General features: G+C 60.1%; 1 protein-coding gene across 5 annotated transcripts in view; it reads right to left on the bottom strand.

The window, feature by feature from the left end:
* The window catches only part of IQSEC1 (IQ motif and Sec7 domain ArfGEF 1), a 331,819-nt gene that overhangs the window by 128,193 nt on the left and 179,029 nt on the right, over positions 1-24,597 (bottom strand). For all 5 annotated transcript variants that reach the window (XM_036868761.1, XM_036868760.1, XM_036868762.1 and 2 more), the window contains exon 3: positions 5,734-5,778. In XM_036868761.1, the coding sequence (XP_036724656.1) occupies positions 5,734-5,778 (45 nt within the window). The remainder of the gene's footprint in view (positions 1-5,733; positions 5,779-24,597) is intronic.

Genomic DNA, 24,597 nt, shown 5'->3' with positions numbered 1-24,597 from the left:
CCAAGGTGTGTGTGTGGACAGAACGCACGTGCGGAAGATACCGTCAGTTTTACTAACATTCGGGGTCATGCCCGCATCGTTTCAGGGAGTAGTCCCCAAATGCCACTACCCGTCAACTGGGCCAAATCCCTAAAGATGGGGAAATTGGGGCTCAGAGAGGGAAAGTGACCTGCCTAAAGTCACAAAGCAAGCGGAGGGACTTGAACTCTGGTCTCCTGACTTCCACACCAGGGATACCCTCATTCTGCCCAAGTAAGGCAGATACCCTCATTGCCCCAAGTGTGTCTCAGATCTCTGCTTGGGATGGAGGCCGTCAAACCCCTTAGTCACATGAGCCGCCAGTGAGGTCAGGGGGCGTGGACCCTGGCAGGGCCAGGCCAGGGTGGAGGCTGCCCTCCTGTGGGGTGACAGTCCTCCATGCAAGTCCGCTCCAGGGCCAATCTCAGCAGCAAGGAACAATGAAACTCAGCGCATGGCCACAGAGCACTCGGGGGGGACCCCTTCTCTGCAGAAATCCTACCAGCTTCAGGGCTGGAGGAAGAGGCGGGTACAATTGAGCCAAGTTGCCCAGTGGCCCAGAGCAAACGCCAGCAGGGGCCCTGCCCCAGGACGAGGAGGCCCTGTGGTCGCCAGGCAGGGGACGGTCCCGCCAGCTCGGCTGCCCCACGGCAGAGGCCCTCCCGGGGCACCTACCTTTTATAGACTCCGTGCAGCGGCTGCAGGCACAGGAACTGCCAGTAATCCAGGCAAAAGGCCTTGAACTTGAGCATTTTCGCCTTTCGGTCTCCTGCCGGACCCCCGTGGCACCTCCACCGAGACTTGGAGAGGGGCTGAGGGAGCTGGGGGACAGGCCGCTCCGGCCACCCCGGTCCCCGCTGCCACAGTGGCCCCACTCACATGGCCCGGTGCTGCCAGCCGCCCCTCCAGCACAGCCTCCGATACAAAGAGCAGCGCACACAAAAGCCCAGCGACTCCTCCGTCAGGCTCGCCCAGGCAGCCTCAGGCTGCCGCCGCCGCGGGGGGCTGGAGCTTCTCGGGGCTTCCCCGGGGGTCCCCGGGGCAAACGGGGGCAGCCCTGGCTGTGCTGAGTGGTGGGGGCCCCCGGCCCGTCATCCTGGGGGCCTGGATGCCGGGGCTCCTGACGGCGGCTCCGAAAGCTCCCTCTTCCAACTGGTCCCCAGTGGCTGCGCCGGCACCTGGCCGGGCAGTGGCCCAGCCGCCTGCCTGGCCCGAAGTGGCCGAGGCTGGGAAGACCAGGGGTGTGGGGTGCAGGCAGGGAGGGGGCGAGGTGACAAATGCCGGCCTCCTCGCCAGGTCAGTTATGTTTGGCGGAATCCCTGCTCGGCCCCGAGAGCAGAAACTCACCACGTCGCCACATGGTGCAGTGGGAACCGCTGGCTCTGAAAGGCAGCGGAGAAAGACTGACAGGGCCACCGTGGTTGCCTGGGTGACAGGGACACATTGATAAAATCTAAAATGGAACCTCGATGACAGCCGCTCATTGGCTGCCGGGAGGGGACTCCCGACGCCAGGGGGGGGGCCTGGGCTGAGGGGCCATGGTCAGCGGGGCATTGTCAGGCAGGGACGGGGCCACAGGCAGGACGGGCGGCTCTGCGGCCCGGGACCCAGCGTCACGGGCGGCCAAGCAGAACCAATGGGCCCCTCCTGGCGGGTCTGGCTTCTACTCTGGACGCCCTGCGGCCCTTTCCCTACACGCTAGCCACAGGGATCTCAAATGGCCCTCCCTGCTCCACGCGGGCCCCCTGCTGCTCTCAGAATAAAGGCCAAACTCCCGACTGCCCACCGGCCCTCAGCGCCCCGACTCCTGCCGACGGTCTGAGCTCTCTGAGGCTCCCGACGCCCAGACCCCTGGCTCCCGCCAGGTCCCAGAAGCCATCCCCTCTTCTAGGCCTTCCAGGCAGCGCCCTTGGCCAGAAGTGCCCTCCCCGGCCCCTCTCCACCCACCGGATCCTACCGCCAGCATCGCGTCCGAGCCCCCCGCACGCCCTGCCCTGACTTTCTCTGCGGGACGTGCCCGCCTCTGAGATGATCCTGTTGATTTACTTATCTGCTCTGCTCCCAACTGCAGCGCAAGCACCCCAGCCCAGCCCGGCTCAGGGCAGCACCTGGCCCACTGCAGGCGCCCCATCGTTTGTTGCAGGAGTGAAGGGTCCTGGAGAGCGGGATGGAAGGGTCCACCTGAGCACACCACACTCACCCCGCCTGCTACTCGGGGTCCCTGGTTTGCTCCACACTGTTGACAAAGCAGTGGTCCCATCGCATCCTTGTGTGGAGGGCTCACTCCGCCTCCCCCAACCACAGATGAGGAAACAGAGCTCCGAGAAGACCCCATCACCATATGTGAGGGACGACGTCCAGGCTCATCGGCCTCAGACAGGAGTGGCTGCCGCCAGAGTGCTGGGCCTGCGTGTCCTGTGCCGGCGGCCGGGCGTCCAAGGCTGGGTGCGGACCCGGGCCTGATCCCAGCACTCCCCGCGTCCCAGCAAAGCCAAAAACAAAGTCACCGGCCTCAGGAGGGAGTCTCCTCCGTCCACCATCTCGGACGCGCTGCTTCTAGAGCAGTGGCTCTCCCCCCCTGGGCGATTCTGCCACCACCCCCTGCCCCAAGCAACAGTGGCCATGCCTGGGGACACTGTGGGTTGTCACAATGGGGAGGGCGGCGCTACGGGCCTCTAGTGCATTTAGAGGCCGCCAAACACCCCACAGTGCACAGGACGCCCCCCTCCGCCAGGAATGATTTAGTCTAGCGGCTCTGCAGGGTGGCTCTCTGTGGGAAGTGCCGCCGTGGATGGCTAGAAGGGAAGGGCGTCCGCGGTGGCTCAGTCGAGCGGGGAGCGTGAAGCCCAGTGAGGGGAAGGGCATGGACGCATCATCAGGATGGCCGAGCTGGACGCAGCGTGGGGCACAGTCCACCAACCCAGCCTGGGGAGAGGGGAGCTGCTGGGTAACTGGGCTGGTGATGAGGCAGGCGAGGAAGGAGGGCAGCATGGCGGTCTGCCGAGGGTGAGGGGCCTGTCTGCCAGCCAGCGGGGCCAGCCTCCCTGAAGGGCCGTCCGCCCTCCCCCAACGGGACATCAGCTTCCCTCTCACGCCTGTGGCAGAGGAAGCCGGCTGTTCCTTTGAAAGGAGGCAGTTACTGGCTGGGACCTTTGTTTCTGAATTTCCCAGGCTGTAAGCAGGCCTCCAGAACCTCCGCGGGACTGGCCACCAGAGCCCGAGGGCCGGCTTTCCCAGAGGCTCCCACAAAGCAGCAAAGCCAGCGGCCCCGCTGCGCATAAAGGGCAGAGGCCAGGCGGTCGTGCCGGGGGGGAGGGGGCGGCTGGGTCTGGCACCAACAGTCCTCTGGTCCCTGGATCTCACTTTTCCTCATCTGTGAAATGGGAACACTGAGCTGGGCTCTGCCTATGTCCCAAGGGGATGAGGGCAGATCTCACGTAGCGCCTGTTGCTCCTCAAACGTGCCGGGAATGCTCCACCTCTGAGCCTTTGCACTGGCCGTCCCCCTGCCCGGAGGCTCCTACTCCAGATAGCTGCACGGCTCATCCCTCGCCCACCTTTCCTTCTGGTGTCTGGCTAAACAGCGCCGCCTCCAAAAGGCCTTCCCTGACTACCCTCCCATCACTATCCCCTTCACCCTGCTTTATTTTTCTTCGTAGCACTTGTGGACAAAAAATGCGGCTGCCACTTCAGTAAACAGAGAATGCTGCTGCCGTCAAGCCGTCAGCCGCTGTAGCAGCCCCTGAAGGTGCGCCCTGAGGGGATTCCAGATGGAGAAAAACAGGAGAGCCGCCCTGGAGAGTGGAGATGCACATCTAAGGAATAATTTCAAGGACTCTTGCACCGCCCCATACGTATAAAAGCACTAAAATCATTAACTTGAGATGTCTGGGTTTTTGTGATTAGCAGTCATCTTTGGTGGTGGAGCACATTTTTCCCAGCAGAAAGCCCTCTATCTCCTGGCTTCTCCCTTCCCTCTTGGCAGCAGGTCCCTCGGGGCTGTCGCAGAGGCTGTCTCCCAGGCTACAGTCCTCAGTAAGGTCCAGATAAAACATAACTCGCAACTTTTGGGCTGTGCGCTTTTCTTCAGTCGACACACTTGTCACCACCTGACGTATCATAATAAAACCCGATTTCTCTGTCCGTTTGCTGCCTGACACAGTAGCTCTGCAAAGGCAGCAGGACAAGTCCCTGTGGTTTCCTGAGTTCCCCCCATACCCGCAGGTGCTCAGGAAATAATGGCTGAGAAGCAGAGGGGGAAGGCAGAACCAAGGGGCCCTGCTGTCCTTGCTCTCTGAAGGTGCAGGGGGTCATTGGCTATGAGGTCAAGTGTGGCCAGCCTCAAGCAGCGGTGGTTACTGTGGCCACTCCCTGACCGTGACCGCCATCACTTATGTGTCCGAACTGGAGTGAGGCCGTGGGGGTGTGTGGACCCACGTGCAGAGGGACGGTACAAGGGTCCGAGTGCCGAAGGAAGGGAGCGTGCAGATGTCCGGGAGTCTGCGTGTGTGTGTGCGGTTGTGCAGGAAGTGTACACACATGGGCGAGGAGTGTACTACAGCGTCGGGCAGTGTCCACACCAGGATCTGGGTTCAAATCCCAGCTCTGCTCACCAGCTGAGAGTCCTGAAAATGTGACGCCTGTAAAATGGGCCGATAGCTCTGCGGGGCCGTGCAGAGGTGGGACGCTGCCAGCTCTCAGCCAACAGAAGTGACAGCCCTCGCTGCTACGTGCGCTGTGGCTGCAGAGCGTCCGTGTACGGGGTTACACGACAGCGTGAACGTGTGCGGACCACCCGATTCTCCGGCCTCCAGCAGTGCCCCTGGGGGTGCCCAGCCCCGAGCTGCTCAGGGAAGCCGCGCCCGCGTGCCCACCCCAGCCCTTCTCACAGCCTCAGCCGCCTCAGGCATCTACCTGGTCACCAGACCATCTCATCCCCATATAGCGCCTGCCACCCGACAGCTGGGGCCCAGCCCCTGCTTGACGGCTCCAGTTCGGGGCGCACTGCCTTTGTGCAGAAGCTCCCTCTCACCGAGGCCGAGCTCCCCAGTGGGACTTGGGTCTGCCGTCCACCCGCCCCCTCGCTTTCCATGCCCTGGGTCCACATCCACTTCTCAGGGCCTCACAAAGTCTGCCCTCTCCTGGGAGCGGGGACCCCCAGCCCACTTCTAGTCACCCCCACGTGTAGCGCAGACGTCCCCTCCCAGCCCCCCGTCCATGCCAACCCCACTCAGGACCAGCTGCCCGTTCCTGGTCTTCCATGCCCACCTGCTGCCCCATCCAGGGGCCTCCCCTACACCACAGTCTCCAGCCCTTCCTTCTGAAGACGTCTTACAGAAACATCAAGATACAAGACGCTCAGACCACCATCCCCACTTCCACCAAGTACAGTGTGGAAACTGACAGACACTGTCAGCTTCTCCCTTGGGCTGCAGCCTTGGTCGTCATGGGAGCCACGGCTGTAGGCCGGCCCTCGGGGGACCACCAGCCTTGAATCTCGGAGGAACTATGGGCTGAGCCACGGTCCAGGAGGGACCGCTCCTAGCTGGACTTGATCTCAGGGGATGTGTCAGCACTATCTCCGGGCCCTGGGGGAATTTTAGGGCCAAATGGGGGGCTAATTTCCCCCATGGCCTCTTGGGGCTGACCCTAGGTGCTGATGGGGAGAGTGGGCCAGTGGTTCTGAGCAGGTCCAGGGTGGATGGTACAACAGTACCTGTATCGGTCAGTGGAGAGGCTGCTTCCGGTCTCCAGGGAGCTCCTGAGGTGGCAAAAGTGAGACAGGATTACCGATGACCCCAGACAACAAGCACCCCCCCACCCGGGGGGCCATGCCAGCGCAGGCCACGCTGGGTGGTGCCAGGTCAGGTCCTGGGGTAGGTGAGCAGCCCTGGGGAAAGCCTGTGGCCCCCACATGCAAGAAACCATGTGCTTTTTTGCCCTCTGACAGGTCAGCCAAGACTCTGCCCCGTGCCCACCCCACACGCCAGTGCAGGGGCTCAGTGCCAGGGGGCCCTTGGCAACGACACGTCCAACTGCTCCCCGTTCAATGGGGACACCGAGGCCCAAGGTCCCACAGGGAGTCTCCCAGCGGAGGCTCTTTGCAGGCAGAGCTGCACCCTGGGGTGTGGCCTGGGCCTGCCAGCTGGCAGGTCTGTCCACAGCCCCCGACCACAGACAACCCCTTCCCAGCATGAGCTGGCCTCTGCCCCCTCACGCTCCTCTCATCATTCCTGCCCCAGGGCCTTTGCACTTGCCGTTGCCCCTGCAATGGAATGCTCTGTCCCCATCACATTTGACAGCTTTCCAACTCCAGGAGGCCTTCCCTGTCTATAGCAGCCCTCCCCCGCCCCTCAGTACCCTCGCCCCCCACTCGTTGTCTTTCAGAGCCCCATGTGAAACAGGCCGAGTCATCTATCTGTTCGCTTATTCACTCCTGTCTGCCCGTCAGACTCCCCTCCCGAAGGCAGGGCCCCGTGTGTCCTGGTCATTGTCCCACCGAGGGGACCGGCCGTGACGGTGCCTCCTTTGATCTGTCAGCTGCTACAAACCTGGTCACAGGTGGGGAGGGCAGTCGGCGGGGGGGGTCTGCTGAGGCCCCAGAGACGCCCGTGAGGAAACAGGCTCCGAGAAGGTAAGCGCTGTGGGTCCCCTGTTCTAGAGATCGGGTGGCACTGAGACTCGGTGTGTTTGCCTGAGACCAGCAGGTCCTCCCCAAAGAGGCCCGGACCACGGGCAGGGCCCAACACCCCCGCGCCGGGAGCCCTGGCAGAGAGGCTCGGGGTCCAGCTGTGGGTCTGGGCTCCGAGCCAGCCCACCTGGGGGGTCAGATCCCACCCCACCCCCGACCAGCCACTCATGTGGTACAAGTGCCTCTCTGAGCCTCAGTGTCTTCAGTAAAATGGAAGTGAGAGTACAAAGCCCCTGCGGGCAAATAATTGATCTGAGACGATGTCGAGAAACACGAGCCTCTGCTGGCTCTGCCTGGCGCCACGCCCGGTGACCGAGGCCTTCGGGCCTGGGGGTGCCTTCCACGAGGCGGGGGCCCAGCTCCCCAGCACACCCTGTCCCTGCCCTCCTGGGCAGCGGCAGCTGTGACACAGGACACGCCTCTGGAGGCGGTGTCATTGGGCTACACCTCTCCTCCGATGCCACGCTGCTTCCCACGTGGGCCACAGCCCTCCCGCTGTGGGTGCCCCACGTGCCTCTCGGCACCCAACACCCAGACGTCCAGGGCACCTGCTCCGAGTGGGCCTGAGCTCGGCACCGTGGGCCTTGGCCTTCTGGGCCACCGCTGGGAGCCCACCACGGCTCATCTGAGCTTCGGCCTCGTTCCCTGACCCTCCTTCCACAGCCCCGCACTGACCCGTGAATCTGCTACTTCCCGTCCGGCTGAAGCATCGCTGGTTGCCGGACCCCACGTGCAGCAGATGGGATGCCCCAGAACCTGCCTCAGGCACCCCCCTGCTCCAGCCTCAGCTGAAGAGGCCGCAGACGGCTCCCCCCTCCCCTGGAGCCAGAGCCCACTGGGGGCCGCGCACCATCGGCTCAGCCCCTCTGCCTGTGTGTCAACAGGCCTGGCCGGGGATCAGGAAGAACAGAGGACATGAGGGATGGTGTCAGGATGCCCTCGAGTCGCTCTGCCGGACTGTCACTGTCCTGTGCCCACTGTGGGGAGGACAGCGGCTTTCGAGGATGGAGAGGGCACGGCTGGCCAGACAGGCCTTCCCTCCCTCCCGGTCCAGGAACCGTGCTGGGAGCTGTGCTGGGAGAGGTGAGGAAACCCGGCCTCCTGGAAGCCCCAAGTCTGGACAATCCCCCACCTGGCTGCTCAGACATGGACATGCCATGCGAGGTAACACCAATGTGATGTGACAGGGACACAGCCAATGGTGCTGGGGTTCCTGGAGCCCACTCTGCCCAGGCCCAGGGCTGCCCTCCCCAGCTCCAGTCCTGCTCTGACTACATCGTGATAACACGGCACCATCTCGGCCTGCCACAGACAGTCCACCTAGTGAGCGCTAGGTTCTTTCTCCAAATGCTTCCTCGCCTAACCCCTGCGTGAACCTCACAAGGCACATGGAATCATGACCCCCCTTTACAAAAGCTGACCATGAGGCCCAGGGGCTCCCTGTACCTGGAACACCACTCCATTCCCTGCCTTTTCATCCTGCAGCAAACTCCTATTCACCCTCCAAAACCCTGCTCAAAGGTCAACTCCTTTGTGCAGACTTCTTTGCCTACTTTATCCCCCTAATCAGACTCCTTCCTTCCTTCCTTTTTTCCTCACTCCCTCCTTCCCTCCCCACTTCGTCTCTCTCCCACTCCTCTAATGACAGTGAGTATTTTTTGAGCAGTTCCTATGGACGAGGCATTGGTATTAACAGTTGACCAGTGTCACCTCATTTGGTCGTCACCACAGCCTGTGAAGGAGGCACGGGGACACCCCACCACATTGTGACAGTCGGGTCCAAGATACGGAAGGGTGCACAATAATTCTCCCCCCAGGCAGTAGTGTCCACAAGGCACACACGTGAAGACGGGAACCCTCCCAGACGTGCAAGGCTGACCTGGCCTGCTGTGGCCCAGCTCTAAACCCTGTGACAAGCAGGGGTCCCTGCCTGGGCTCCCCACTCCTCCCCACCCATGTCCCGCCCATCCCGGGGAACCCCTCGGTGGCCTGAACCCCTCGGCGGTCCCCCTCTCGGTGTGCTGCTGACCCTGACAGCCCAGCTGGGACTGGCTCTGATGGGGACCCTCCCTCTGCCCGGTGCCCTGCCGGGTCCACGCAGCCTTGTTGGCCACAGACTGAGGCCCGCTCTGCCCGTCACCCTCCTTACCCGCTCAGCCCAGCTGCCAACAGGAGGGGCACGGCCCAGCGCCTGAACTGGGAACCAACGGCCTGGGACATGCCGGAGCCCCTCTTCACCTCGGCCTCCCCACCCGGAATGAGGGGCGGCGGTAACAGCTCCACCTCACACAGTCGCTGTGAGAAAGGTGAGGTGCAGCCCACGGAGCAGAAGCACCTTGTATACCAGAAGGTGCAGAGCAGGTGTGTCTGCGGTACCACACGCTATTATATGATTACATCCAATAACGTTTAGTGAGATGCTAGAGCCTAGAGCTTACAACGTGAATTCTAGAGCCAAGAGGGCTGGGGTTCGGATCCCAGCTTTGCCACACACTAGCTGTGTGACCTTGGGCAAGTTAATGAACCTCTCTGTGCCTCAGTTTAGGGTCCTCTTTTATTGTGTTTTAGGAAGATTAAATACGTTAATACATTTAAAGCACTTAGAACAGTGCCAGGCACAGAGTCAGTATTCCATAAATCCAGCTACGACCAGTACAGAACTCAAAACAGTAGCATATTATGTTATGTATTATATGAAGGTGTGATACGGCCAGTATACGAATGATCTTAACGTGTTGTATTAACACACCGATTCTATATTAATAGATGTTTGTTTTACCCACATATCTAAAATCCTCATTTATAGGGGAAATGGGCTGTGAGTGGTGACCGCGCAGTACCACGGTCTCTTACTGAGGTGTGGTGGCCCCAAGTCCAGAGCTCTGTCTGCTCTGCTGGGCTGCGGCTCCTCCCGCCGCCCGGGGGCCCCAGCATCTCCGGAGGCCCCTGGACCAGGCTCGCGGACGCGGCACTCTGGGTCAACTGGGCAGGGCTCCAGTCCTCCTCCCGCCTCCAACGCAGGCTCCAGGGAAACAACCCCTTCCGGCCACCCTGGACAAGGCGACTGCCCTGGGGACAGTCCCTTCTGAAGCCCCTGTCCCCAGCCCTACATGACCGGGCTCCTGGGGAGGCCACTTCCTTTCCCCTCAGAGGAAAGTGGCTGTTCCAATTCTACTCCCTGGCATGGCTCCAAACGGTGGCCGGTCACCTACCAAGTTCAAGAACACGAAAGACGGCTCTGTGCTGTGAGTCAACAGAGGGTCCCCTGGATGCAGAGCAGGGCTATGACGGGCAGGGCCCGAGGGGGCTCCTGGGGGGTTGGTCAGCTTCTGCTTGGGGGTCTAGGTGCTGGTTACGTGACTGTGTTCAGCTTGTCACAATTCAACAGGCTGTACACCGGATTTCAATAAAAATTTACATTAAAAGAAACAACCAGCCTGGTTCAGCCCCAGCTTGGAGCAGCAGTAAAAACCCAAGGCCTCAGCGCTGGTGGTCTTCCCCTCCCGCCACCCCCTTCCTCCGCAGCAGCTGTGTGGCCTTGGGAAAACCCCTTCCCCTCTCTGGCCTCAGTTTCCCTCTGCTGAATGAGGGAGCGGCAGTGCTTCCATCCCCGGCCGTGCGGTAGACACATGGACGCTTCTAAGAAATACAGATGTACTGACGCCTGGGCCCAAACCCAGACGGATGAGTCAGAACCTCTGAGGGCCGTGCTCCTGCACCTTGGGTGTTTTGTTTGTTTTTGTGTTTTTAACTCTTCACTTTGAAATAACCACAATAAGATTCACAATAAGTTGCAAAATAAAATGTACAGGGAGGACCCAGGCAACCCTCCCCCAGCCTCCCCCAGTGATAACATTGTGCACCAAAAAATGTTGCCCACCATCAAGCCACCGGCCACTGCAGCTGACCTGACACGGCGCCCTGAGGGGATTCAGGATGGAGAAAAAGAGGAGACAGGCCCTAGAGCGTTAAGATGCTTATCGAAGAGTAATTTCAATGAGCCCAGACTCTTGCATCTTCCCATACACAGAAAAGCACTAAAATCATTAACTTGAGAAGTCTGTTTTTTGGTGATCAGTAGTCATCTTTTGATGTTGCATGCATGCGTGCGTGCATGTGTGTGTATGCATCTATGCAATTTCACATATGTAGCTTTCTGTGACCCCCCACGATCAAGTTCCAAGACCGTCTATCACGTGGCACTCGCATGCCACCCCTCCCTCCAGAGCCACACCCACTTCTCCCCCAATCCTTCACTCCCAACAGCCACCAATCTGTCCATCATTTTGTCATTTCAGAATGTTATACAAACTGAATCGTACAGGATGTGATTTTTCAAGACTGGCTTTTTTCACTCACCATAATTCCCTGGAGGTTTATTCAAGCTGTTCATGTATCAACAGTCCCTTCCTTTTCACAGCTGAATAATATTCCACAGCATGGACGTACCACAGTTTTTTTTATCCATCCCCCCTGGGAAGGACATCTGGGCAGGTTACAGGTTGGGGGGCTGTCAGGGATAGAACTGCTAGGAACCTTCTCCTACAGGTTTTTGTGTGAACATAAGTCTTCCCTTCTCTGGAACAAATGCCCAGGAGTGCCACAGCCAGGGTGTTTGGTGAGAGTACACTTACTCTGAAAAACCCCCTTCTAGAGTGGCTGTACCCTTGTACATTCCTAGCAGCAATGCAAGAAGAATCCAGTTTCTCTGCATCTTGGCCAGTGTTTCGTGTTGCCCCTGTTTTTACTTCCAGCCGTTCTGATGGACATGCAGTGAAACCTCACCGTGGTTTTAGCTCAAGTTTCCCTAACGGCTTACAACGCTGACCATCATTTCATGTGTTTATCTGCCACCCGCCTATCTTGTTCGGTGAAACAAAGGTGCACCTTCATTTTTAAAAGCTGCCCAGGGCTTCCCTGGTGGTGCAGTGGTTAAGAACCCACCTGCCAATGCAGGGGACATGGGTTCAAGCCCTGGTCCGGGAAGATCCCACATGCTGCAGAGCAACTAAGCCCGTGAGCCACAACTACTGAGGCTGCGCTCTAGAGCCCGCGAGCCACAACTACTGAGCTCACGTGCCTCAACTACTGAAGCCCACGTGCCTAGAGCCTGTGCTCTGCAACAAGAGAAGCCACTGCAATGAGAGAAGCCCTCGCACCGCAACGAAGAGTAGCCCCCGCTCACCGCAACTAGAGAAAGCCCGCCTGCAGCAACGAAGACCCAATACAGCCAAAAATAAATAAATTAATTAATTTAAAAAATAATAATAAATTAAAAGAAAAAAAAAAAAAAAAAGCTGCCCAGATGGGTCTAACATGGAACCAGCTAATCCTCTAGGGCCCTCCGAGCCTAGAAAGTTGTCAGTTTTACTTTTTATTTTTTAAAATTATTTATTTATTTGGCTGCGCTGGGTCTTAGTTGCTGCACGTGGGATCTAGTTCCCCCGACCAGGGATCAAACCCGGGCTCCCTGCATTGGGAGTGCGGAGTCTTAGCCACTGGACCACCAGGGAAGTCCCAGTTCTGTCAGTTTTAAAAAGAACACGTTCACGGGTGTAAGAATTCTTCCTGGCACCCTGTGCTTTCTGGAAGGGCCCTAGGGTGGGTTCCAGACTGCCAAAGGTGGCTCTGAGCCATTGTGCTCAGGCCAGAGGGTGGCTCTGTTTGTTCCTGAGAAGAAACAGGGAGAAAATAGAGAGAGGGGCACGATGGGCAGAGGGCAGGCTCTCCACGTAGCCCTCGCCCAAGGGAGTCTGCTCAAAGCCCACAGGGGCCTGAGTAGGCTGGTTGGCAGGGAGCAGTGGGACAGGGCATGGCCTGGGAGGGACCTGGGGCAGGGCGGCTCCAGACGCTCACGGGCCCTGGGTTGGAGTTATTTGTGGATTTACCCCCATTTCCAGAGGGGCAGGGGAGGCCGCACGCCGCCCTTTTACTAAATAATACATAGCCACTGCGTCAACTATGGAAAATAACAACAGAGCACAGCAAGGAAAAGAAAGCAACCCACCTTCCCAGCTCCCTGGGGATTTGCCGGTGTTGATGTCTGAGGCCTCTCTAAACGTGTGCCTGGGACGGGGACCGGGCCTACGTGTGTTGTGGTTGCACAAAAGTACATTCTGTTCTGTGGCCCACGTTCCCCGCTCACTTAACACGTCTCCATGTTTTTAGGTCGTCAAACATTGCTCTGCGTCACCCTTTGGAAGCGGCACGGAACCCTGGGCCCACTCCCCACTGCCCGCATCGGGGTCAGGCCTGGTGTGTCTCTCCCATCCTTGGCTGCTGGGCTGTCCCGTCAATGAGGTCTCTGTGCAGGCGGCGGATGTGTCTCTAGGACCCATTCCTGGGATTTCTCGGTCAAGGGGAGGGATGTTTACACGGCTCTGGGTACACACGGATGCAGACCCAGGGGGCTGGACCAGTGCTCTTAGGGCAGTGACGGGGGTGCCTAGCCATCCCCAGGGCTCCCGAAGTTTCTGTCTGGGGCAGAGCCTGGGCACCCCTTCTCCTGAGCCCCCAGCCAGCCCCAGACAGAGCGCCTGTCCGGGGCGGGCTCACCCCTCGCCGCTGCCCCGTGTGTCGCTGTCCTCCTTCCCCTCTGGGGCTCCGAAAGCGGGGACACAGAGAAGGTAGGAGGTGGCCAGGCTGCCCTGAGGTCTCGTCCCATCATCCCCGAGGGCCGAGGCTGCTGTCTCACGTCACCCGCCGGGGGCCCCGCTCTGGGCTGCCTCAGACGAGGAGCCTGGGGCCGCCTCCTGTCTTGGAGACTCCGGTGCGGCTCCCGGGAGCGGACGGACGGACGGACGGGGGGCGCCTCGTAAACCACACCGACCTGAGGAGCTGCCCTGCTGGCTCTCCTCCCCCGCCCCTAGCTGTCTTGCCCAGGCCCCCAGCGCCTGCCCTGGGCCTGCCTCTCAGAAAGCCACAGGGGCCCTGCCCACCCACCTGGCCTTCCTGTCCTGGCTCTGGGCCCCAGACAGCCCTGCCTGCAGGCACAGTGAGTGACTGTCCCCGGGCTGGCCTCCACGCCCCTCCGTCCTGCCAGGCTGCCCTGCCCAGGAGCTCAGCCCGAGCCTGGAAAAGTCTCTGCTGCGGGGGGAGGGGGTGTCTCTGCCCAGGGCCCCCCCTTCCGGACAGAGGTGTGGAGAGAGAGCTAGGGCGGCGGGCAGCGGCCCTGGGGTGAGACCTGGGGCGGGGGGAACCAAATCCCCCTCTGGGCCTCATCTGCACCATGAGGAGGTTTGTCTAGAGAAGGGATACTTAGGGGGTGGTGGTGGGGTGTCTCAGGCCACTTGGGACAAGGATTTGCTCATCCCCCCCTCCACGCAGCCCCCGCCTTGTGCCCAGCTCTCTGAGACCATCATCCTCACTCATGTCACCCTAACAAGGAACCCACTTTACAGATGAGGAAACTGAGGCATCATCAGAGCACAGGGAGAAACACTGCGAGTAAGATGCATGGCTGCCCATGGAGGGAGGGGCGCACCCCAGCTGGGTCTCTCCGACCACGTGTGTGAGCCAATGGGGGGCAAGGGCGGGGCTCCCCTCGGACACAGTGACTCAGCCCAGACCTCGGCTCAGCGGGGGCAGCGTGCAGGGGGTCGGCCAGGGCGGGGTCTGAGTGTGTTCAAGGGGAGGGTCCCGGAGCGGGGCAGGGAGGGGCACAGGGGGGCCTGGGTTGGCGAGGGAGCCTCCCGGGCTGCCCCGACCTGCCGAGAAGCACCCCCGAGACCCCAGCACCCAGCATCCCAGCTTCTTCTGTGACCCCGAAGCTCCCTCCAGGATTCTCTTCTTGAGGCAGAGCACCGGCCGAGGGGGCAGGGCCACCGGCCGGGGCACGTCCAGCCTCTCCGGCTGCTGGGAGTAGGGCTGAGGTCTTGCCACTTGGCCAGGCGCCTGGCCGGGCCTGTGGCCAGGGCCCTCGGGTGCCGTGTCTGGGAGCCACATCCTGTCACTCTTGGACCTGGTTCGCTGATGCGCAGGGAGCGCAGACGCCTCAGTCCAGCCCAGCCGGGAGGGGGTCCGACCATGCTGGAACGCTCTTCAGATGCCAACATGATCTTATTTTACCCTCAAGCCTGCCTGGGGAGCTGGAGTTTTGTATCCCCATTTTACAGACGAGCAAACCGAGGCTCAGAGGGACTGAGACCTGCCCGAGGACTCCCAGCTGGCAAGCGGCCACACCAGGTCCTGACCTGGGTCCCCTGCCCTCTGCTCCAGAGCCCCCGCTGTCCACAGTCATCCAGGCAGCTGACCCCCAACGAGGACGCCCTGACCCCACTCACCCTGAGGGTGAGGGATGTGCTCAGGCACACGTTTCCTGAGAGCACCCCTTCCTTGGGGGGGCATCCCTCAGATATCCAGAAAACAAGCCAATTCACCCCAAAACCAGCAACCTACAGACTTGACACATTTAATTTTTAAATAGCTAATGCACTCTCATAGTTCATAAGTACAACAAAAAAGATATCAAGAGGAAAGTCCCCCTCCCAAAGGTACCACGTCCACCAAGGTCCCCCTGTCCCCCAGGGAGTCCCACCACGAGCTTCCTGTGCCTTGCCACAGAAATTCCTCATGCAGACACAAGCAGACGCGGACACACGCAGCTGGAGGAGTCGTGCACATGGACCCTGGACACACGGCCCTGGATTTGTCCTCATGCCCGGTCCCGGAGCTCGCCCCTCAGTCTGGGGCACGGTGGCCAAGTCTGACCGAAGTCTGAGCCAGAGGAAGGACGCGGCCCCGGCTCCACGGCCCCTCTGGGGGCAGGGTGAAGGGCAGCCGTCCTCTGTGGCAGGGCGAGGTTGGGGTACCCTGCCTGAGCAGAGCCCCTGACCTGGAACGCTGGCAAGGGCACGGTGGACTCCGCCCAGCTGCCTCCCCTTCCAGGTCTGACTTGGGACCCACCGCACAGCATCCCAACCACAAACACGCTTTCGGATCCATGCTGACCTCACACGGTCGGACAAATACGCAAACAAGGCACCTCTTACCTTACATCTGAAACTCTCACAACACTGTAAATCAACTCTATTTCAATTAAAAAAACAAGACACCTCTGAACCATCACACGCGCACATGCTTGCACAGCACACGTGCACACACGACTGTAGGCACGTATGCGCGTGCAGGCCCTCCTGCGGGCGGCTGGAAGCACCCCCCCGGCCTCGGGCCTGGTCTCGGGGTCACACGCGAGCAAGAGTCGGGCTGGGATGTACCCCAGGCCCTGCACTCAACAACCACAGTCAAGGAAAATCCGCCAAGGTCTTTCCAAGCAAACCGGGTGTGTTAATTCCCTTTAGTTGAATGAAAGTTAAAAACAACACGGAATATTTCCAGAACCCCCTGGAGCGTGGGGCTTCTGGGGAAACTTCAAGGGGAAACCGAGGCTGGGGCGCTCGAGAACAATGAGGCCGCTGTGCTGAGCGCCGGGCACCACCTGGCTTCTGCCCTCGCAAACGCCCTATTATCTATTCAGGAGTCTTGTTTTGTTTTGTTTTGGTTTGGCAGTGGTCTTCACAGGCCTCGCGGGCTCCCTGCTCAGCCTCCTGCATGCTGGCACCGGGGCCGTGCCGTCCACGTGGCCCCGTTGCCGCTCTGCGGCACCATCTCTCTCAGGGTTTACCGAAAAGCGCTGCAGGCCGTGCACCGGGGGACGGCGCCAACCCCTTCCAGGCCTACCGGGATGTGGGCCTGGCCCGACGCGGGCGCAGACGGAACGTTTGTCCCAGCAGATTGTCTCCCATGTGGTTCCTGCGGCCACGCAGCTGTGGCCTCTCTCACACGCCCTGCACTTCCATGACCCCACCGCTGGAGGTCCCCTGAGGGGCTGGCGTCTCCTGGACGCCCTGCAGAGGAGCAAGCTGGGTGCAGAGCGGGGAAGGGGCTCATCCCCGTCTCAGCAAGTGAGGGCTCCTGGGTGCCCTCTTTGACCGCAGGGCGTGGGGACTGGGGAGTGGGTGGGGCAGGAGGGAAGGGACGGGAGCTGGGTTTGCACAGCTGCTGGGGGACCTCCGCCTGCAGCAGCAGGAGGCCGACCCCAGCTCTGTGGGGGGACGCTTTCTCGAGGGCTGCAGAGGGGCCTGGAGGCGGAGCCTTGGGGACCACCAGCCCCTGGGTCCATGGTTGTGGTGGTCCCTGGGTACAGGGGGAGCCCTAACCCACCCCCTCTGTTCACCAGGAGGCGGAGAACTCAGCCTGGAGGCCACGGGCGGGGGCGTCTGTTTCAGGGGCAGCAAGATGCCATCACAGCATGCGCTGTACCCCACGCGTCTGGCCTCTGCTCAGGACGCAGACTGTTCTTACAGATGGCTGAGCCCGGGCGGAAGGCCTTGGGTGCTCTCGGCCCACGGGGTGGCTGGCGGCTACAGCAGCAGGATGTACCCCTGGCCAGCTGGGCGGGGCTGAGCCCCAGGGTGCAGGGCAGAGTGGGTGGACGGAGGAGCAGCGTCCTCACTGGGGCATGAGAGTGGGGGGCGTCCCAGCCTCTGACCTGCCCCCGCAATCTAGAGGCACACCAAGCTGGTGCTCCCCGGCCCCTCCCTGCCCCCCAACAGGCACCTCCCTGCACCGGGGGGCCCATCTTGGTGGTGGCACTGCCACCCACCCAGACCTCCGAGCCAGACCCCTGGGCATGGTGGTCTGCATGCCTTTGATGTTTTCCTCTCCCCGCCGCCCCCGGCCTCAGGCCGACCTGCAGCATGCACCCCTGTCACTCTGCTTCGTCAGGTGCCTGGGCCCCCCCATCAGACACCTCCAGGTTTTCCCATCACCCCGTGGCAGCGCTGGATAAAAGGAAGAGAGAAAATAAACTTCAGGCTGAAGGCAACAGCGTGGGGCATCCTTCACTCACTGACGCTGCAGCTGCCCCATGCCAGAGGGCCCAGCTCAGGGGCCACCCCCTCCGTGCCCCCCCCGCCAGGGGCTCCACCCTCAGGCGGTATAGGGATACCTGGGGCGCAGCAACTGTCCCCGGGTGCCGCCCCAGGCGTGGGCACCCAGCGGCAGGCCCGGCGGACGCAGGCAGGCGGCAGTCTGGTGGGAAAGCTGGGATTGAAAGGACAAAGGCGGGCAGTGGACAGAAGCCAGGCATGTGGGCACAGGAGGAAGCAAGCGGGTGGGGAGGCGGAGGGGGCGGGGAACGGAGACCCCGCAACCTGACGTCAGAGGGACAGACGTGGCCCTAGGGCTGTCCCCAAGGCCGACTGTGCGCCCTGGCTTTCCACTGGGCCACCCCAGGGAGAGCCCTGCCTCCTCCGGTACCATGTCCCTTCTGGACCTGGGGCTCCTGAGCCGGGACACCTGTCCAAGGGCTAATGCGAGGCCAAGGGCGTGTGGGGGGAACACGGACAGGATGGAGGCAGGGCTGCTGGAGGGTGGGGCCTGCCCCCGGACTCTGGGGTTGGGAGGCTCCTGAGGCCAGGAGGGAGGGGCACCGAAGGGCTGAGCCCAGGACCCAGCCCCTGCCCGGGGGGTCTGGAGCTGAGCCCTGCTCTGCCTCCAGGGCACTCTGTAAACTGGGAAGTGCGGTGGACAAACGTGAGGGTGCTGTTTCCTACAGCTGCAGAATCCCGGACATCACTGGCTCCCGCCCTGGCTGAGGGGCTGCTCCCGCCTGAGCACCCACGTGCTGTCTGCGGTCCCCTCAGGGGCCGGGAATGGCCCATTTTACAGATGGGGACGTGGGGCCCGCGGCCGGCAGCAGGGCACGCCTGCCCCCAAGGGGGAGGCTCGGCACAGCCAGGAAGGGGGTCCCCTCCGGAGGTGCTGGTAAAAAGGGTGTGAGGTCGCTCTGAAAAAGGTGATGAGTTTTCTTGGGTAACACACAGTGCCCCAGGCAGCTTTTAAAAAATTTTTAGTATATACCACTGGGAAAAGAGGGAAGACGAAATAACAAGAAAAGAGATTCTTGTTTATAGGTCCCAGTTGGCTAAGAGGGAGATAGGAGAGCCTGGGTGTGGGGTGGGAGGGCCAGCCAGAGCCCTCGCGTTCGGGGCCCCGCGGGCTTACCCAACACACGCAGCCACAGAGCCCCCGGAACTCGGGTCAGTGACTCCGGCTCTGCTCCGGGGCCAGGGCCCAGCCACCCAGCCAAGGGCCTGCCTCCCTGGTACCTGGCTGTGGGCGTCTGCCCAGCGCTGAGTTGAGGCTGCCAGTTCGGCATGCTGTCCTCTAACTCCAAGCATACCCCGTGCTCCGTCTCCAGCCTCAGTTTACTGCCCCCTCCCCAGTAAACACACATTTGAACCCCCTCCAAAACGCGCAGTGCAGTGGTTCAGGTGGAGCTGACCCCGTCCGCCCAGCTCCAGGGCTGGCGAATCAGCACACGGCCTTCTCGGGCCATGGACGTGGTCTCAGGAATGACCACGAACCCCAGGGCTGACCAGCAGGAGGTGAGGGGTCCTGGGGGGACCAGAGCCCCCACGTGGGAACACATCCCAGGCGGAAGGCAAGCAGGAGATGGCAACAAGAGCGCTGGAGTCCCCAGACCCAGCCACGCCGAAGCCTGAGCCCTGGGCCATTGACCAACAGTGCCCATTAAAATCCCTTCTGCCGGGCTTCCCTGGTGGCGCAGTGGTTGAGAATCTGCCTGCCAATGCAGGGGACACGGGTTCGAGCCCTGGTCTGGGAAGATCCCACATGCCGCGGAGCAACTAGGCCCGTGAGCCACAATTACTGAGCCTGCGCGTCTGGAGCCTGTGCTCCGCAACAAGTGAGGCCACGATAGTGAGAGGCCCGCGCACTGCGATGAAGAGTGGCCCCCGCTTGCCGCAACTGGAGAAAGCCCTCGCACAGAAACTAAGACCCAACACAGCCATAAATAAATAAATTAAAAAAAAAAAAATCCCTTCTGCCTTGAGTTTCTGTCCCTTGCAACCCGGAGACTTCTGGTTGATACACTCCCTCCGCCCCAGTCTGGCTTCCTTCCCCTTCCCAGGCCTGTGTTTCTAAAGTCCCAGCCTGTCCCCAAGTCTATCCCTGTGCAGTGAGAGTCCAGGGGAGGAAGGTGACGAGGATATTTATAAGTTACAGACCCACCATGCGGGTCACTGAATCCTTATGGCCACCCTGCAAAGTTTCAATTATTGGCCCCATCGTACTGAAAAGAAACCTGAGGTTCAGAGAGGTTAAGTCACCTGCCTCAAGTCACACAGCCACTGGGCAGCAGATAAGGGGTTCCATCCGAGTAGCTACTGAGGCAGGGGGAGGTAACGGGAAAAGGCCCTGATCACCCCAATACCTCAGCCCCCACTTCTGCTCGGCCCATCCAGTTTCGGGGAGCTCGTCCGAGGTACCAAAATCACTCAGCAACCCCGGAGATGGTCAAGGCCTGAAGCCCGACCACGGATGAGGGATCTGAGGGACGCCAGGGCGCCTGCGGCCATGCCCCCTGGACTAGGTAGGGCCGGAATTGATAACAGAGCAAATGTGAGAAGACACTTGTGTTATCTTGGCCTGGTGAGGCCTTTGAGAGCCGGGCTGAGGATTCCAGCGAGAGCCGCACTGATTAAAAATGTATCGCTTCCCTTATTAACCATTCCAAACAGATGCCGGGACCAGCCTGACGAGGAATGAAATTAGCCACACCTGATCGCCGCCCGAGGAGCCCGGGGGCTGCTCCGATGGGACCCTCGCACGGGGACTCCTCCGGGGTCATGCACTCCCGGGGACAGGGAGCAGGGGGCAGGGGGCATCTCGGGCTCCTGGAGCCCTCAGGTCCCCAGCTCATCCCCAGGAAATCGGATAAACTGGAGGGAAGGCCAGGGCCCCCCAATGGGTCTGTCCAGTGAGCCTGGCTCCGAGGTACGGGTGGGCCGGGCCCCGAGCCGGCACCACGCGCGGGCTGGCTTGGACCCTGCCACCCGCAGCCTCGCCGGCCTCGTCCCGGCTGCCCTGCAACCTGTGACAAGTCCATGTGCCAGAAGCCGAGCCACTGAACAGTCAACGTGCAGGAGGACAAACTCACCAAGAACACGTGCTTCCTTTAACCTTTCAGTTTTAGTCGGCTGGGTTCATTTTAGTCTTCAAAATGGCACTTGAAGGAACGGTCAGTCTGTGTCTGTCCCAGCTCCTGCTGCTGGGTGGGGGAGGGACGTGGGGGCCGAGGGCGGGAGAGCCAGCTGCCCGCACTACCGCTGTGCTGGCGGCACTGGGCAGCAGGGCAGTCCCGCAGGTCCAGGGAGCAGGCCGCCCGGCCGAGGGCAGCTCGGGGTGGGGGGCAGGGAGCCTGGGGCCCAGCTCCGCCAGGGGCTCTGGGAGCATGGACCAGACCCTGCTCCAAGGTCTCAAAACTGGGTGCCAGGGACCGACCAGGCCCCAGCTGGCAGCTAAAGGGAGGAGGCTGGTCCCAGTGCCCTGGTGGGGTTCAGCCTTGGGGAGAAGGCTTGTGACCACACAGGCCTCCCACGGAGGGACTGAGACAGGGTGTGGGGTGGTCGCGGCCTTCCTGTCCCACAGTCACCAAGGGTCCAGCTCATCAGACCCAACACCTGCCCCGGGCCTCTTTTTTCCAATTAAACTTTTAATTTTGAGATAACTGTAGATTCACCTATAGTTGTTAAAAATAATACAGAGAGATCCTATCTATACTTTACCCTGTTTCCCCCACCGTCCTGCAAAACTACAGGACAACGTCACCAGCACAATGCTGACGGTACCAGCCACCATCTTGGACAGATTTCCTGTTTGATGCCTATTCGTGTGTCTCTGGTAGCGGCGGGAGGGCTTAGTTCCACGTGGTTCTACGTGCATGTTCACGTCAAGACGCACAATAGTTCCATCACCGCAAAGACCCCTCGTCCAAACCTCCTCCTGATAGCTGCAACCTGTGCTACCCTTTCTCTGGTCTAAAATGAAGTTCATGAATCACATGATCTATCTACACACATATTTTAAAACAAAAATCAACAGAATGCCCTAGTTGTAACAATATAGAGAGAAAAAGAGGAAAGCAGTTTATAACGAGGTGACCTGCGTATTAGTGGTGGGCACGCAGGGAGGCAGTCAGTTGCCCGCCCCTCTGGGTGACAGCGGCTACACACCCAGGCGGGTACAGGGGTTTGCTCGCCACTCGGGTGCCACGAGGGACGCTGCCCTCGGTGCCGTGATGCTCTCAGTGGTGACGGCTCTTGGCAGAGCTCTGAACATATCAGAGTCTGATCTTCCCCTGACTGTGAGGAGAGCAGCCGCATTCCTGGAAAGGTCAATGTATGTGACAATCACGCGGAATGTGTTTAGTGGTTTAGGTGTCACGTGGAGTGAGGTGCAGGTTCAGATAACCATGCGCGGATTTTCACTTTCGTGAGGATCTGGGGAGACGTTCGCAGGTCTCGGCTGTGCAGGCCTGCCCCCTACACCGTAGGGAACCAGACACCTCTCCTTGCATGCACCCCGAATGCCGCCCACGTGCCCGGCGGCCCCTGCTGAAAGCCCCTAGCACACTCTCTAACCCCACACTGGCAACTCCACCTGTGTCCGTATCCTCTGGGCAGGAGTCGCTGCCCCCCAGGATGCAGTCCATGCCCAGCGCTGAACAGAAGCTAATAAATGTGCCAACAGAACGGATCTGGAATGACAGCCAGCGCAGGACAAACAGGCTGCTGGGAGGCCTGGTGTGATCTTATCCTCGGATGCCCCAGGACCAGACCCTCCCACCTCCGCTCTCCTGCCGCGGCTTTGCTTCCTTCATGGAGACCACTCTGCCAGCCACTGGTTAGGGCTTCCCGCTAGAGGGAGAACATCACCTCCTTCAAGGGCTTGCTGGTTACCATGTCCCCCCAGAGGGCCCTCAAATCCAGAACTGCAAAGCAGCGATTGGAAACTCTTTGTGTAAGTGGCTGGGTGGTTGAGGCACTTCAACAATAAAGTATTTCCATCGACGCACAGAACTTTCCCAGAAGGACCCCAAGAAACTGGACACAGTGGCGGCCTCTGGGCAGAGGGACAGGGGAGGGAGGCGCCTTTGCACTGTGTACAGACATTTTTGTACCATGTGGATGAATTATCTCTCAATTATATGAATAAACAAAGAACAGCCAAAAAAGACGGAAGCAGGTGTTATTGGTGTGATTAAAAACTTCTGAGCACCTACTGCGTGCCAGGTACCCCCAAGGACCCAACTCCTTGGGATATTTATATCCTGGAGGACTGGATTCTGGGTGGGGAGACCAGAGCCTCACGTCCACGCCCCCCCAACCCTCCCCTAGGACAGAAACTTGGACAAATGCAGTGGAGGCATCAGCCAGCAGGTGCCCAGCAGACCCAGCCCTCCCCAGACAATGTCAGGGGTCCTCGGGGCTGAGTGGTCCATCAGAGAAGGAGGCTGAACTTTACCACTCACGCCTGCCTTTATACAAGAAAGGGTAAATCAAAACCACAGTGAAGTGCTACTTCACACCCTGAGGACTGCTATCACAAAAACAAACAAACAAAAAACACAAAACAAAATAGCAAGTGTGAGCGAAGATGTGGAGAAATTGGAATCCTTGTGCAATGGTGGTGGGAATGTAAAATAGTGCAGCTGCTGTGGAAAACAGTATGGAGGTTCCTCAAAAAGTTAAACATAGAATTACCATATGATCCAGCAATTCTTCTGGGTATATACATAAAAGAATTGAAAGCAGGGTCTCAAAGATATATTTGCACACCGATGTTCAATTATTCACAGTAGCCAAAAGGTGGAAGCAACACAGGTGCCCACAGACAGACGAACGGATCAACAAAGTGTGGTCTATACACACAATCGAATATTATTCAGCCTTAAAAGGAAGGAAATCCTGACCCAGGCTGCAACATGGATTAACCTTGAAAACATGATGCTAAGCGAAATAAGCCAATCACAAAAAGACAAATACGACGTGATTCCACTTATATGAGTTCCTAGAGCAGTCAAATCCATAGAGACAGAAAGTAGGATGGTGGGCGCCCGGGGCCTGGGGCAGGGGAAGGGGGGCTCGTGTTTAGTGGGGACTGAGCTTCAGTTTGGGAAGATGAGAAAGTTCTGCAGATGATGGTGGTGATGGCTGCACAACAGTGTGAATGTTCTTAATGCCACCGAACTGCACACTTAAGAACGGCTAAACTGGTAAATTTCATGTTATGCGTATTTTACCACGATTTTAAAAAGAAGGTTATTGGTGTCTTGCCACGCCAGGGCCTACACGGACGCCAGGAAACAAAGGCAGGGCCTAGCCTGGGAAGGTCCCAGTCGGTGGGGGAGACGGAGAGGCAGGTGGCTGGGGACAACAGAGGGGCCTGCACTGTGGCAAAGGGGAGGACCGGTGACGGGGAACTCGGCGAGGAGACAACTTGCCTGGGGAGCCGAGAGAGAGGCGTGATTGGATCTCGAGGTCTGAGGTGAGGGGGAGAAAGGGCCCTCCCGGCAGAGGGACCAGCAAGGGCTCTCCCGAAAGGGCAGGCAGGACGGGAGCGGGGTGGGGCTCTGGGGCCGTATTTGTCGCGTGTCCCCGCTTGAGACCGTCAGCTGCAGGCGGCAGGCCCTGGCCCGGCACACAGACTAGGTGCTTGACAACCACTGTGGAGTGAGTGAGTGAATGAGCTGGTGGATGGTGACCGCCCCCCCCCGGGGACCACAAGTGATACACAGGACGGGCTGTGTGTGAAAGAGCCAGAACGGCTGACACTCAGTTTCTGCTTCTGGTAGGCCCTGGCCCCTCTCCCCTCAGCCTCCTGTGTGAGTCCGCATAACAGGACCATCAAAAGCTGACCCTGCCGCTCTCGTTCCAGATGAGGTCACAGGCCCAGAGAGGGCAAGAGGCTGGCCCAGGGTCACACAGCAAGGCAGGGGCAGAGCTGGAGCGCAGCATCCTTCCCCTGCTCTGGGAGCTCCAGGGAGGGCCAGGGCCTCAGAGACCAAGGGGCAGGGGTGAGTGG

This window comes from Balaenoptera musculus, chromosome 11 (genome assembly GCF_009873245.2).
Source record: "Balaenoptera musculus isolate JJ_BM4_2016_0621 chromosome 11, mBalMus1.pri.v3, whole genome shotgun sequence".
Taxonomy (NCBI): domain Eukaryota; kingdom Metazoa; phylum Chordata; class Mammalia; order Artiodactyla; family Balaenopteridae; genus Balaenoptera; species Balaenoptera musculus.
Note: the sequence above shows the minus strand (reverse complement) of the source record. Positions and strands in the feature narration are given on the sequence as shown.